General features: G+C 48.8%; 1 protein-coding gene across 1 annotated transcript in view; it reads left to right on the top strand.

Annotated features, from left to right (window-relative positions):
- The window catches only part of ZNF618 (zinc finger protein 618), a gene marked incomplete at its 5' end in the record, with an annotated part of 182,300 nt that overhangs the window by 95,952 nt on the left and 73,514 nt on the right, over positions 1–12,834 (top strand). The window contains 1 exon segment of the mRNA XM_079705913.1: positions 543–586. Coding sequence (XP_079562039.1) covers positions 543–586 — 44 coding nt within the window.

Genomic DNA, 12,834 nt, shown 5'->3' with positions numbered 1-12,834 from the left:
GAACCAAAATTTTATGATTTCTGAAAATTTCATTTGGTCAGCCTTACCTTCCCATCACCCAACCTCAAATAAAAGAGATTATGAAGCTGCTCTCTTGCCTCATCCTGCTTGCAGGGTTGGGGGACAGACTATTTTAACATAATAGGATTTTCCCCCTCCAGTTGGTAGGAATAAATCTTCAGCTACTGTTTTATTGGAAATCCCAGCTGGAAATGAAAATGGTGCAATTCAATCTCAGATTTAGTTGGTTACTTACTTTTCACTGAGTCCCCAGGGCTCTGTGGTTGCTGGGTTTGTGTTGGCAGTGGGTGCTCAGTTGGATTTAAAGGGCCAAGCAAATTGGGGTTGGTGGGGGGTTGGCTGTCCTAACTCCCTCTTACCACTGGGGGCAGACTTTTCTAGCCTGGAAGAATGGAGTGGGGCGTTGTGGCTGGCTCACCCCCTCTGAAGGCTGGTGTTTGAGCGGGAGCTTGGTAGGGTACAGTGGGTAGAATCTGTGTTTTCCTCTTGGCTGATTTAGGTGTTCTGGGTTTCTTTTGCAGGCTGACGGAGCCAGTGCAGCTGGAAGGAAAAGCACGGCAAGCAGGTATGCTCCACCTCCCCCGCCGCCTACTGCACACACACACACACCCGCCCCCCCCCAGTCTTCTTCTCCCTGGTTTCACGACTAACAGCTACCTCTCTGTGGTCATCACCTTGCACCTGAAAGGATGAATGGTCCAGGCCAGCTCCCTTTGTTGAGAAGTATCCGTACTTCCCTGGAGGATATGAGGTTGTGGGTAGCACTTTCCAGCCCTCCTGGTGCCCTCGCTGGGCACCTGTGACTGGAATCTAAGGATGTCTCAGTGCTGAACTGGCCTTGGCCGCTCAAGTTGGGGGACACTTAGGGCGAAGTGCAAGACTGGGCAGAAGGACCTGGGCTTGAATCCCACATCTCGGCTGCTGCACTGTGAACTCCAGGGACGCCCATCCTAGTCTGGAACCGCTTGGGTCCTGCGCTCGTATCCTGAACCCGTCCCTCCAAAGCAGGTGGATGGAATATTCTGCTTAGACCTCACCCTTGGAGCTGGCAGGGGATGGGGGAGGGGTGGTCCCCAAAGGAGAGCTGGGCTGTCGTTACCAAAGATGGGGGAAGGCGATGCTGGACAGGCCCATGTAGTAGACGTCCACCACCAGGGGCGCAGGCAGGCACTTACTTGGTGTACATGTTAGTGCTGCTGCTGCTGTTCGTTAGGTAGAGCGGAGCTGCAGTGGCCAGATGACCTTTATTTAGGACATTGGAGGCAAGAAGGCGGCAAGGGACAGACTAGAGAGATGGCTCCCCAGGCCACACCCTCAAAATCTAGAACAGCCTCTGAGATTACCTACGAGAGCTGGGTGTGCCAAGCAGAGGAGTTTGCCCTTTAGCACATGGAACACTAGTTCTTCAAATGTTAATAGATTTTTATGGGAAAAAAAGGGGTTCTGTGACCAAATAAATTTGAAGGATGGTGAGTTAAACAAAGTCAGCAGATTTCTTTGCTGTGGAACTTTTGCAAGCATTTCGTGTGCTAGGGTGTTTGCTTGAAAGCATCCGAGAGAGAGAGAGAGAGAGAGAGAGAGAGAGAGAGAAATGACATGTTTCTCAAACTTACTTAACTACAGAACGCTCTTATTGAGGTTTATCCCATGGAGCCAGTGTTCTGTGCAACGTGCTTTGGGAAACCAAGAGCGCAGAAGGGTAAGGTGTTCAGCCCTGTGTTTCAGGGAGATCACTCTGGCCCCCGTTTGCAGGAGATATCAGGCTGGAGGTCAGTGTGTCCCACCCAAGCCATCATGGCCTGGCTTCCACCCACCTCCCCAGTCTCCTCGTGTGTCTCCCCCTTGCTCAGTCTGTTTTAGCTACCCTGACCTTCTCTTATTTATCTAACACTGTAAACCAGGGGTCGCCCATTTTTACCTAGAAAGGGTCAGACAAAGTATTTTACACTTCACAGGCCATAGGTCTCTGTGGCAGCTTCTCAACTCTGCCAGTGTAATTCGAAAGCAGCCATGGATAATACGTAAATACACAAGTGGTCATAGTTTGCCAACCCCTGGCCTGAGAGCCTTTGCCTGGGATGTTCTCTTCCCTGATCTTCCCATGATTCGTGCCCTTTGATCCTTCAGGTCTCAATGCCATCCTCCCCTCTGAGAAGCCTTTTCTGACCCCCTCTGACCCTGCCTGTGTCCCTCGTGGCCTGTTTATGCTCTTCAATTATTCCACATATTTGTGTACTTTTCTCTGTCTCTTGACTGCCAGCTCCAGAGGCAGAGGCCACGTCTGTCTTGTTCACTGCTGTGGGCTGGCCTCCAGCCGTTGCTCAGTGAGTGCTTATGGGATAGGTACACTGAGTGAGAATGGGAGAAGATGCATGATGTAGGAGTCAGGAGTGTGGGCTGGAATGGAGGGCTGCAGGGCTGGGCTTGGGCCTGGGAATCTGGACAGTGACTCACGTGGCCAGCAGCTACCCAGATCCTTTGTGTTTCTCTCCTGGGCCCCTGGTAGTGGAATCTTGTGTAAGAACAGTGTATGAGGCTATGGCCTGCAGGGCAGTGGGAGTCCCTAGACTGGCAGTGCCTGGAAGAGTTTTCTGGATCTGAATGTCAAGACTGGAAGGGGCCTTGGGCTTTGTCAGGTTCCCCTCCCCGCTCCCAACCCCCTTCATTGTACACATGGTGAAGAAAGGCCCTGCTCAGGGTCATGTGCTGAGTGAGTGGCAGTGTCAGGCCTTGACCCTGCCTAAGGCAGTGCTTTCTCTACGCGGTGATGCTGTACTCAAGTGAGGGTCTAGCCAGCCTCCCCCACTGCCCTCTCATGTTCATCGAGCACCTGCTAGGTTAGGCCCAGTGCTCTGTGCTGGGGACTCAGGTGGATTAGATGCTAATTTATTCATCCAGCAGATATTTGAGCATCTGCTGTGTGGCAGGCACTGTTCAAAGTGCTGGGTCTGCACGAGTGAGCGGAGACAGATTTCCCTTCACTCCTCATCACTTGTATGTGGATGTGGTCCTTGCCCTCACTCTCTAACGCATGAATCTCTCCCCTACCAGCATCTCTGCCTGGTGATCAGAGGACAGCAGGCGGGTTTCCCCACAGTGCTCATAGGTGCCTGAAGCTCTGTTTTGAGTCTTATCAGCCCAAGGCTGTAGTGAGAGGGAGAAGAGTGCTGCGATAGATTAGAGATGCTTGCCCCGGTCAGGGGAGGCGGGAGGTGGCATGTGTGCCATCTGTTTGCTCTCCCTGATTAACCTAGGTTTGCATACACTCAGTGATGGAGCCCCATGTTATTACCACAGTGCCAGAATATACACCAGGAAGGGCCAGCCCAGACCTTAGGGTGTGACTTGAGATGTAAAGAAAACATTCCTAATAATAATAATAACAGCTACCATTTAGTCAGGCTCTGAGCTAAGTGATTTACATTTATTAATTGATGTAATCTTATCACAGCTCTGTGAAGGCTGCGCTTATTATTCCCACTTTACTCTCAGGAAGCTGAGGCCCAGAGAGGTATACAGGCATCAGGCTGCCCAGTTGGAAGTGATCAGTTTACAGAGGTTAGAGGAGCCTGTTAGGGGACCAGGGCTGGGCCATAGGCTGGGGGCTCGTCCAGAAGGCAGGGCCTCCAAAGGAGCTCACAAATGAGTTTATACTGATTCTGTCCTTAAACCTAACAGAGCATCTTTGAAGGACCAAAGCAGCCTTATCATGGAGTGACCCAGCATTCAGTGTGAGAAGTAAGTTCTGCATTCCAAACGTCCAGAGAACATTAACATAGTCCTTAGCTGACGCCACTGGTGAATTTGACCCTGGCCTTGGGTTAGATTGGCCAGGTGGGGTTTAGAGTTGTAGATACTTGATGGAACATTAGGCTCATGCAGTTCCTGTTTCAGATGGGGAGACCAAGACCCGAGGCTCCCTGAAGTCAGTTAGGCTGGATGGCCCTGGTCGGGACTGACCTTGAAGGACCTGTGACCCTCTGACCTCCGCTCCCTGCTCCCAGCTGTGCCACACATGCTGTGTTATCACACCAGGGTCTGCTTTCGTCGCAGCGCCTTCCTTTTGGCTCAGAACACCTAATTTTGTTCCTTTTCCAGAGGGCCTCTGGCTAAACCCCAAAACCAACAGCATGGGCTGCTAAGGAATGAGTGTCAAATTGAGGGGGACAAGGAGAGGTGGTGTTTCTGATCTTAGGAAACAACTAACTGTGGTTTGGTTTACTTCCCTGTAACCCAGCCTGGGTCGACTTTACAAGACCAGTGATCGCAGCACTTGAGGTTAATGCTAACCTAGTGTGCAGGTTACAGATCACGTAGCACAACTGCAGCCAAACGTCACTTATTTTAAGAAGCGTGGGAGGCTGCGGGGCCTTAACTGTGGAAAATTCTAAAGGAAACGCAGTTTTCATAATCAAGTAAATGTAGCTACAGGCTTGCTGTAATGAAGAATTATGCCCTTTTTTTTTTTTGTCAGTTGAAGGTTTTCAGAGCTGGAAGGACTCTGTAGATAATCTTGTCCAACCCTTTCATCTGGAGATAAGACAGCCAGGGATAGAAGAAGCTGAGGGACTCACTTGATCACCGGGTGTACCAGTTGCCTAACAAGCGATCAGGATCTTCTAGACAGGGAGATTGGGGTGGGAGGGAAGGTGATAAGACCAAGTCTCATTCATTCATTCCACAGACACTTACTGAGTGCTTACTAAGTGCTAGGGTCTGACCTAGGTTCTGGAAATACAGTGGTGAGCAAAAGAGAAATCCCTGGTCTTGTGGAGCTGATGTTCTAGTGGGAGTGGAGGAGACATAATAAATACTGAAAACACATTGTATGCCATTTGGTAAAAAGTGCTGAAGGGGGAAAGCAGGGAGGGGGGTTGGGAGAGTCAGAAGGAGTATTGCATCAGCAAGAAGGTGACATTTGAACAAGGAGCTGAAGGAAATGAGAGACTGAGCCAAGCAGTCATTTGGGGGAAGTGCATTCCAGGCCGAGGGAACAATAGGTGCAAAGGCCCTGGGGCAGGAGCATTCCTGGAGTAACCGCAAGGAGGCTGATGTGACTGCATAGGGCCTTGGAGACTTTTGTCAGGACTTTGGCTTTTACCCTGTGTGAGATGGCAAGCCACCGGGGATTTTGAGCAGAGGAGTGACATGATATGCTTTGGTTTTAAAAGGATCATTCTGGTTGCCAGGAGGAGAATAAACTGCAGGGGACAAGATGTTACAAGACATATTGCCGAGGGTTCAGGACAGGCAGGACCTTAGAAGATAGGCTTGGAAGGGAGTTTCCAAAAGGCCCTTTTTTTCAGGCCTGAGGAATCCGTTTCAGCAAAGCATTGTGTAAGTCCTGCATCCAAAATGCACAGGCTCCTGCTTGGTCCTGGTAGAGCCCCAGAGTGGGGCAGCATGGTCCCTGTGGCTCCCACTCTCCATGCCTGGTCTGCTGGGCATCTAACTCACCCTCTCTCTGAGCCCAGACTACCTGGGTTCAGATCCTGGCACCATCTACTGCCTGGTTGTGTGACCTTAGACTAGTTACCTGACCTCAGTTTCCTCATCTGTAAAATGGCGATTATATTCATACCTCCCTCATAGTGGTGTTGGTGAGGATAAAGTGCAGTAATAATGCTATGTCTACGCTTAGCACAATGCCTGGCCTATAGTAGGTGCTCAATAAATGCTTGCTTTTATCACCACCATCACCGTGATGCTGAATTCCATTCCTAGGAGGAGGGAACAGTGGGTGGCAATTGATTTCTTTTTTTTTTTTTTTCTTTGTTGGAGAGGAAAGATTGCTTTATTCTGGAGGCCAGCAACCTGGGGAGAAGATGGACTCGTATCCAAGAACCAACTCCCAAGATTCTGCTTGACCATGAAAGTTTTTAAAGGGAAAAAGGGGAAGTTAATCGCAGTTAATCATTTGGGGAGGGGGTCAGAGTCTTTTATCTTCCACTGTGTGCAGAGTTTCTTCTGATTGGTGGTGGTGAGGTAACAGGGTGTTGCTCCAGGCATCATACTCAGCCTGAAGGGCTGGGACTCAAACCCAGCCAAAACCCACTGTCTTCCAACTGAGATCACACGCCTGGTTTCAGGACTTAATGAAGCTCAGGTTCTTGATGTCTCATCACAGAAAGAATTCAGTGAGAGACAAAGTGATAGGTAAGAAGTGGATTTATTTAGAGAGAAACACACTCCACAGACAGAGTGTGGGCCATCTCAGAAGGTGAGAAAGGCACCAGGGTATGGGGTTGTCAGTTTTTGTAGGGGTGGGTAATTTCATAGGCTAATGAGTGGGAGGGGTATTCTAGCTATTTTGGGAAGGGGTGGGGATTTCCAGGAATTGGGCCACCGCCCCTTTTTGATCCTTATGGTCGGCCTTGGACCTGTCATGGTGCCTGTGGGTATGTCATTCAGCTTGCTGATGTGTTACAGTGAGCATATACTGAGGCTCAAGGTCTAGTGGAAGTCAACTTGTCCAATTTGTCCGCCATCTTGGACCCATTTGGTTCTAATTAGTTTATGTCATGTCCTCAGGTTATGTCATTTTTTCAGGGGTTGTGCCCTGCCCCCTTCCCTCCTGTTTCATTACCCCCTCAGAGATTTTACTCCCATATGCTTATGGGAATCAGAAGTAAAACAGGAGGGAAGGAGGCAGGGCACAACCTGTGAAAGAATGACATAGCCCGAGGACATGACATAAACTGGTTAGAACCAAATGGGTCCAAAATGGCAGACAAATCGATCTCAAAAACAAATACAGATCACTTACAGGCAAAGAAACTCATACTGTTAGAAGCAGCATTTCAAGAAAACTTTGCAGGGAGAAACCAAATCCAGTCTTGTTTTAGGCCATTCCTAACAAAATCCATTTACCCAACTAATGATCATGCATAACTCTTCAGTTTTTTTCATTCTTCACACCTTTGTTTACTAAGGTAAACAAACAAGTATTATGCTTAACACTGATGACTCTTACATGTCTCTATTAATCAAACCAACAAGCTTAAGCCACCTTCAATACCAGATATCAGTTTAGTACTGAATATTTTCCAGATGCCATGAACCTGAAATTCATTCTGGCCAGATAATTTTCTATTTCTGAGTATTTATATAAGCGCTTAATTTTTAAAAAGCCAATTAAGTAGAGTTCTTTTACGAATTAATATTTGGCAATACCATACACCTACAACACACATATAGATACATATGGACACACAAACACAGAGGCCTCATAGTTCCCATTCCAAAAATTCAGCCCTGAGTCAGGTACAACATAAAAGCCATCAGTTACAAGGGGTTGGATTCAAATTAGGCTTCTAGCAGATGGAACAAATCAAGGTCACCTATCTAGGTGGCTAAATCCTTTTTACTAGTGTTTGCACAGAAGACACATAAGATTTCTATTTATCCTTGTGACAAGTCAAGTTCTAAATTACTTTTCCCTCTTTTTAAAAAATTTGCATTTAAAAAGATGGCAGTGGGCTTCCCTGGTGGCGTAGTGGTTGAGAGTCCGCCTGACAAGTGGGTTCGTGTCCCGGTCCGGGAAGATCCCACATGCCGTGGAGCGGCTGGGCCCGTGAGCCATGGCCGCTGAGCCTGCGCGTCGTGTCGGGAGCTTGTGCTCCGCAACGGGAGAGGCCACAACAGTGAGAGAGGCCCTCCTACCGCAAAAAAAAAAAAAAAAAGATGGCAAAGATAAGCGTTCCTGAGAAGACCAGATAGGACATTTGCATCTCAAATGTAAAGGCAAGTTCCTCCTAGGATGACTTTGTTTCCCCTTTGTTTAATACTTACAAGCCTCTTAAGATACCTAGGGAAGGTTTGGGGAGTGGTAAAAGCATTGGTGGGTTTTGGATTATTTTTGGAGTCACTCCTCTGGTCCTGTAAAGACTGCATTTGTAAAACAAGGACAGTTTTGTTTTCTTTTTCAAAGAATTGGGTGGTTACCTCAGTGCTATTGGAGGACTGACATACCCATTCACCTGTATTGGAAAGTTTTACTTTTCCTCATTTAGCTTAGGGGAGAAGGCCTCTTCCAAAATTCCTATCAGGCTCTGAATGTCAGCTATGGTCAGTTTAGTCAGACCAGTGGCCTCCTATTTTGGTAATCTACTTACAAACATTTTTGAGGATCTTCCCTAGGTTTAAGAAATTTGTACCTTGTATTTAGACACTATATAACCCTTTTTACTTAATAATCGCCAGCTGGATATCTTTGGCCAAGCCTGGAACCTCAGTATTCCACATTCCAGGGTCTACTAAGGCTTCTATTTTAGCTTCAGATTTTATCTGTTCCTCTTTGCTTTTTATTAGAACCATTTGGTGGTGAGGGTAGTTCCCTTGTCCCTAACTTAGTTACAGATCTCTTCCCATTAAAGGGATGGGACAGTCAGGCACAAACAGAAAGGAATGTAAAAACAGCTGGCCCTTGATCTTGCACAAAAGGGGTTCCAGGAAAGTGTGCCCCTGTCTCTTCCCCGACAACCCCATTACGTATTCCTTATGATTGCTAAGGTTTCCAATCCTTTGAGTTAAGACCGAGAAGGCTGCATCAGTGTTTATAAGAAATTCTACCAAGTGGCCTGCCACATCAATGACCACCCGAGGCTCGACATTAGTTATGTAGATGGTATCTCTCGGCAGAGCCACCTTCTGCCTTGGGCCCCTTTAGTCTTCTGATTGCAAAGCCATCAATGGCCGAGGGGCCCCCATTGCTCTCTGGCATCTGGAGCATTCCCTCTTCCAATGCCCTCTTCCAATGCCCAAGGGCACAGCGGTCAAAATCTTCCCTCCAGTGACCCTTCCACACAGGGTACATTGGCCTTGTATGGGTATCCAAGGGCCTTGTGGTCTGCCAGGGCCAGATTGGCCCAGAAAAGCCGGCTTCCCCTTTGGTGGTCTGTGAGTGGACAAAGCCTCTGCAATCATTTGGGCCTTTTGCATATTTCTCTGGGTGCGTTCAGACCTTTTGGCCATATCCCTATTACTGAAAACCAAATAAACCAATTGGAACAAATCATTTACTGGAGTCTGAGGGCCAGCAGTTGCTTTCTGGATTTTGCGCCTGTTGTCTGGGGCAGACTGGGCTATGAAATGCATAGCCAAAAGGGCCGGTACCTCGGGGGAGGAGGAGTCCATGGCCCTGTAGGGTGGGTCAGTTAAAATGTCCTCTGTGTCCATCCTAGAGTTATCCCTCCGAGCTACGTACACCTTAAATTCCTTTTGGGTTCCATTGCCTAGACACGAGGCCATGAAAATTTGAACATAGGGTACTTCACTCCATTTTAAATTTCCTAATTCATATTGTGGCCAAACCCGATTACATAACCTACTAAGTCTTTCCCCATTTAATTCCTGTTGTTCACATCTTTCCCAATCCCAGCGTGTATGGCCCAGAGGGGTACTGGTTGCGATGGATGCAGCCTGACCCCTTTCAGACAGGCCTGAGGTGAAGTCTCTAACTGCCGAGCTGTCCAAAATTCCACTCTTAAGTCAAAATCCACCGGGCAATTTGGTCAAGATTTGCGCTTACGATTTTAGATGCTATCCCTTCCAAGGTAGTTTCCCAAACAGGTATTAGTGCCCAAAAAAATGTGACAAAGAAACGGCACAGAAGATGTCCCCACCGGTGTTGACGAAGAGTGGGAGTTGGTCTATTTGGTGTCAGGACTTAATGAAGCTCAGGTTCTTGATGTCTCATCGCAGAAGGAGTTCAGTAAGAGACAAAGTGATAGGTAAGAAGTGGATTTATTTAGAGAGAAACACACTCCCCAGACAGAGTGTGGGCCATCTCAGAAGGTGAGAAAGGGCAATTGATTTCTCATAGAGCCTGGACATGGGAGAGAGGCTGGAGGTGAGGATGAGGGTGGGTGGTAGTGGAGCTCGTGTTTGTGGAGGGGCTACCGTGATCCACATCCTGTGTCCTGCAGTTTTCACATCTCACTTGCTCCTCCCAGGGGCCATCTGAGGCAGTGATTGGCATCCCTCCTCCTCAGAGAGAACTGAGAAATAGACTCGTTCACCGTCACCCAAATAATCAAATGGCTTTGGGCCTTGCTGAGTCTTGTCCTTTAAGCCAAGATTTTCCACTGGTGGATAGTTTAATCTCATAACCTCATGTGTACGGCTGCATAATTATTTTTAAAATAATATCTTCTTCTTGTTTAGCATTTTGGTTTTCAGCAGGAAAATTAAAGTAGCCCTAAACAAATTAACCTTACTTGCACAAAATTCAATAGTATCAGTAGGCCTGATGCTAGTCAATGACCAGTATGGTATTAGCAGAATGAATTTTTTTTTTTTTTTTTTTTTTTTTTTGCTGTACGTGGGCCTCTCACTGTTGTGGCCTCTCCCGTTGCGGAGCACAGGCTCCGGACGCGCAGACTCAGCAGCCATGGCTCACGGGCCCAGCCGCTCCGCGGCATGTGGGGTCCTCCCAGACCGGGGCACGAACCCGTGTCCCCTGCATCGGCAGGCGGACTCTCAACCACTGCGCCACCAGGGAAGCCCTGCATCTTCATCTTGACTCTAGGTTTATGTTTCTGTAATTGGAGCTCATTTGATTTCCAGAAATGTGTGTTCTCACCCTACCAAGCTTGGGCCAAAGTTTGGCTAACAAAAATCATAAATTGCAGGCTGATTCTGAGGGTTCATATACTTGCTCCAAGGGGCCCCGTTGCTTTTCTGGATGGACAGAGTTCCCTTTCTGCTTAATCAGTTACTGTTAAGCCTAGCCTCTGCACAAATAGGGCCGATTCTGGAAAATTCAGACATCCTTGGATTTGTCCTCTGGAGACAGCCACAGAAATGCAAACTACAAGTCATATGCCTCAAAATCGGTAAGTCCTTTTTCCCGATGGTACTGCGTTCTTGAGCTTGGGGTGGTCCAGCAAAGGGAAGTGATTGGGATCTCTAGGGAACCTGGGCTCAGTCCACCCACCCAGCTTGAGTTTCCCACCTGTGCTCCTTGAGCAAATTAAGCAAGTTCTCCTTGTGAAGCTGCAGTTACCAGTTCAGAGCATCTGGAAGTCTTGTCTTGTCCTGAAGAAGCACATTCTTGGGAATGGAACCAGGATGATCTGACCTGGTTGCTTCTTGAGCCCCTTAATGACAAGGGCCCTCGATCTGAGAAAGTATCTCGGGAAGCATCCACAGCCTCACTGTCTGTCTGGCTCTGCCAACAGGAGAGAAAAATCCTCACCCCTTGGCTTCCACTTCCTCCAGGTTCGATGCAAACCGCGATGGTTAAGAGGGTGGGGACATCAAACCTACCATCTTGGTCATGCCCACCTTCCCATCCTGTAGTGAACCTGCCGACGTGTGTCCCCACCTCTCCCTCCTCTTCATCACTGCTGCGTGTAGGGGGCCGTACCCTCCACTCCTTTGGTTTTCACAGGGGCTAAACATTCCTTTCCTGCCTTCATTTATGAGTTCTCCACCCATGGCCTAAGAGCTCATCTTTTTCATAGTTGGACCAAACTTTTCACATTTTGCCTGGCGAGTGCTTGGTAAGGACAGGAGAAGAGAACTAACAGTTAATGAGTCCCACTATGTGTGTGGTGCTGTGCTGGGCCCTTAGGAACATTTCTGTGCTTTAATCTTCTTTTTTTTTTTTTTTGGCTGCATTGGGTCTTCGTTGCTGTGCCCGGGCTTTCTCTAGTTGCGGTGAGCAGGGGCTACTCTTTGTTGTGGTGCACGGGCCTCTCATAGCGGTGGCTTCTCTTGTTGCGGAGCACAGGCTCTAGGTGTGCAGGCTTCAGTAGTTGTGGCTCGCGGGATCTAGAGCACAGGCTTAGTAGTTGTGGCGCATGGGCTTAGTTGCTCCGCGGCATGTGGGACCTTCCTGGACCAGGGCTCGAACCTGTGTCCCCTGCATGGCAGGCGGATTCTTCTCTAACCACTGCGCCACCAGGGAAGCCCTGTGCTTTAATCTTCTAAACAACCCTTTGAGGTTAGTGCTTACACGTCAGGAAAGAGAGGTGTGGGCAGGTTAGGAAGCTTGGCAACGGTCCACGCACCTAGTTTATCATCCTCAAACCCCTTGAAGGGCTGGACTGCGTAGCGAGGAGTCTCGTTTGTGTGTCTGGGGACAGCATGCCTCTGGGCAGTGAGGGTCCAGGCCCAGGTGCTCACATTAGGGCGTGTGGACAGAGCTGGCTGTGCATTCCAGACCTCAAGTCTGTCATCAGCCCATCTCAAGGACTGGTGGGTGAAGAGCGGAGGGGTGGAGGCCAGATGTAGTGCCAGGATGGGACGAGCACATTGGAGGGACGGCAGAGCTTTCTAAGCAGCTGGGCAGCTCCTGGTATCGGTTGTCAGCGTGGGCAGGATGGAAGGAGAGCAGTCCCATTGTGAAGCTTCTTTACATTTCATTCCGAGAAGGATGGCCAGAGGAGTTGGGCATCAGAGATCGAGGCCAAGTCACAGCCTCAGCAGGAAATACCATTGACGGCAGAAAGGGTGTATTTATCCTGTTTATATGGCCAGCAAGAGAACCTAGGTATGGCCTCCCTCTTCATGGTTGAGTTACCTGCTCTCTGGGGTCTGCGTGGGCCACCACGGGTGCCCCAGAAGATGCAGGACTGTGGGCATGGGCTCCTCTGTGGCCTCCCCTTCCCCACCTGCCTGTCAAGGGCATTCTAAGTGGGTGAGAATTCCTGAGTCTGCAGGGTCCCAAAGTTGTGTAGGGAGGGCCGCGGCAAGGTGGGTCTTCAGAGAGCCGGGCGCATTGCTAGCTATATGTATTGTACCAAGGCCAGACCCATTGGAAGACGAAGGCAGTGCGTCTGTTTAAGATGCTATTAACAGTAATTCTGC

Source organism: Hyperoodon ampullatus (assembly GCF_949752795.1).
Source record: "Hyperoodon ampullatus genome assembly, chromosome: 6".
NCBI lineage: Eukaryota > Metazoa > Chordata > Mammalia > Artiodactyla > Ziphiidae > Hyperoodon > Hyperoodon ampullatus.
This window is presented reverse-complemented; position numbering and strand designations above follow the sequence as displayed.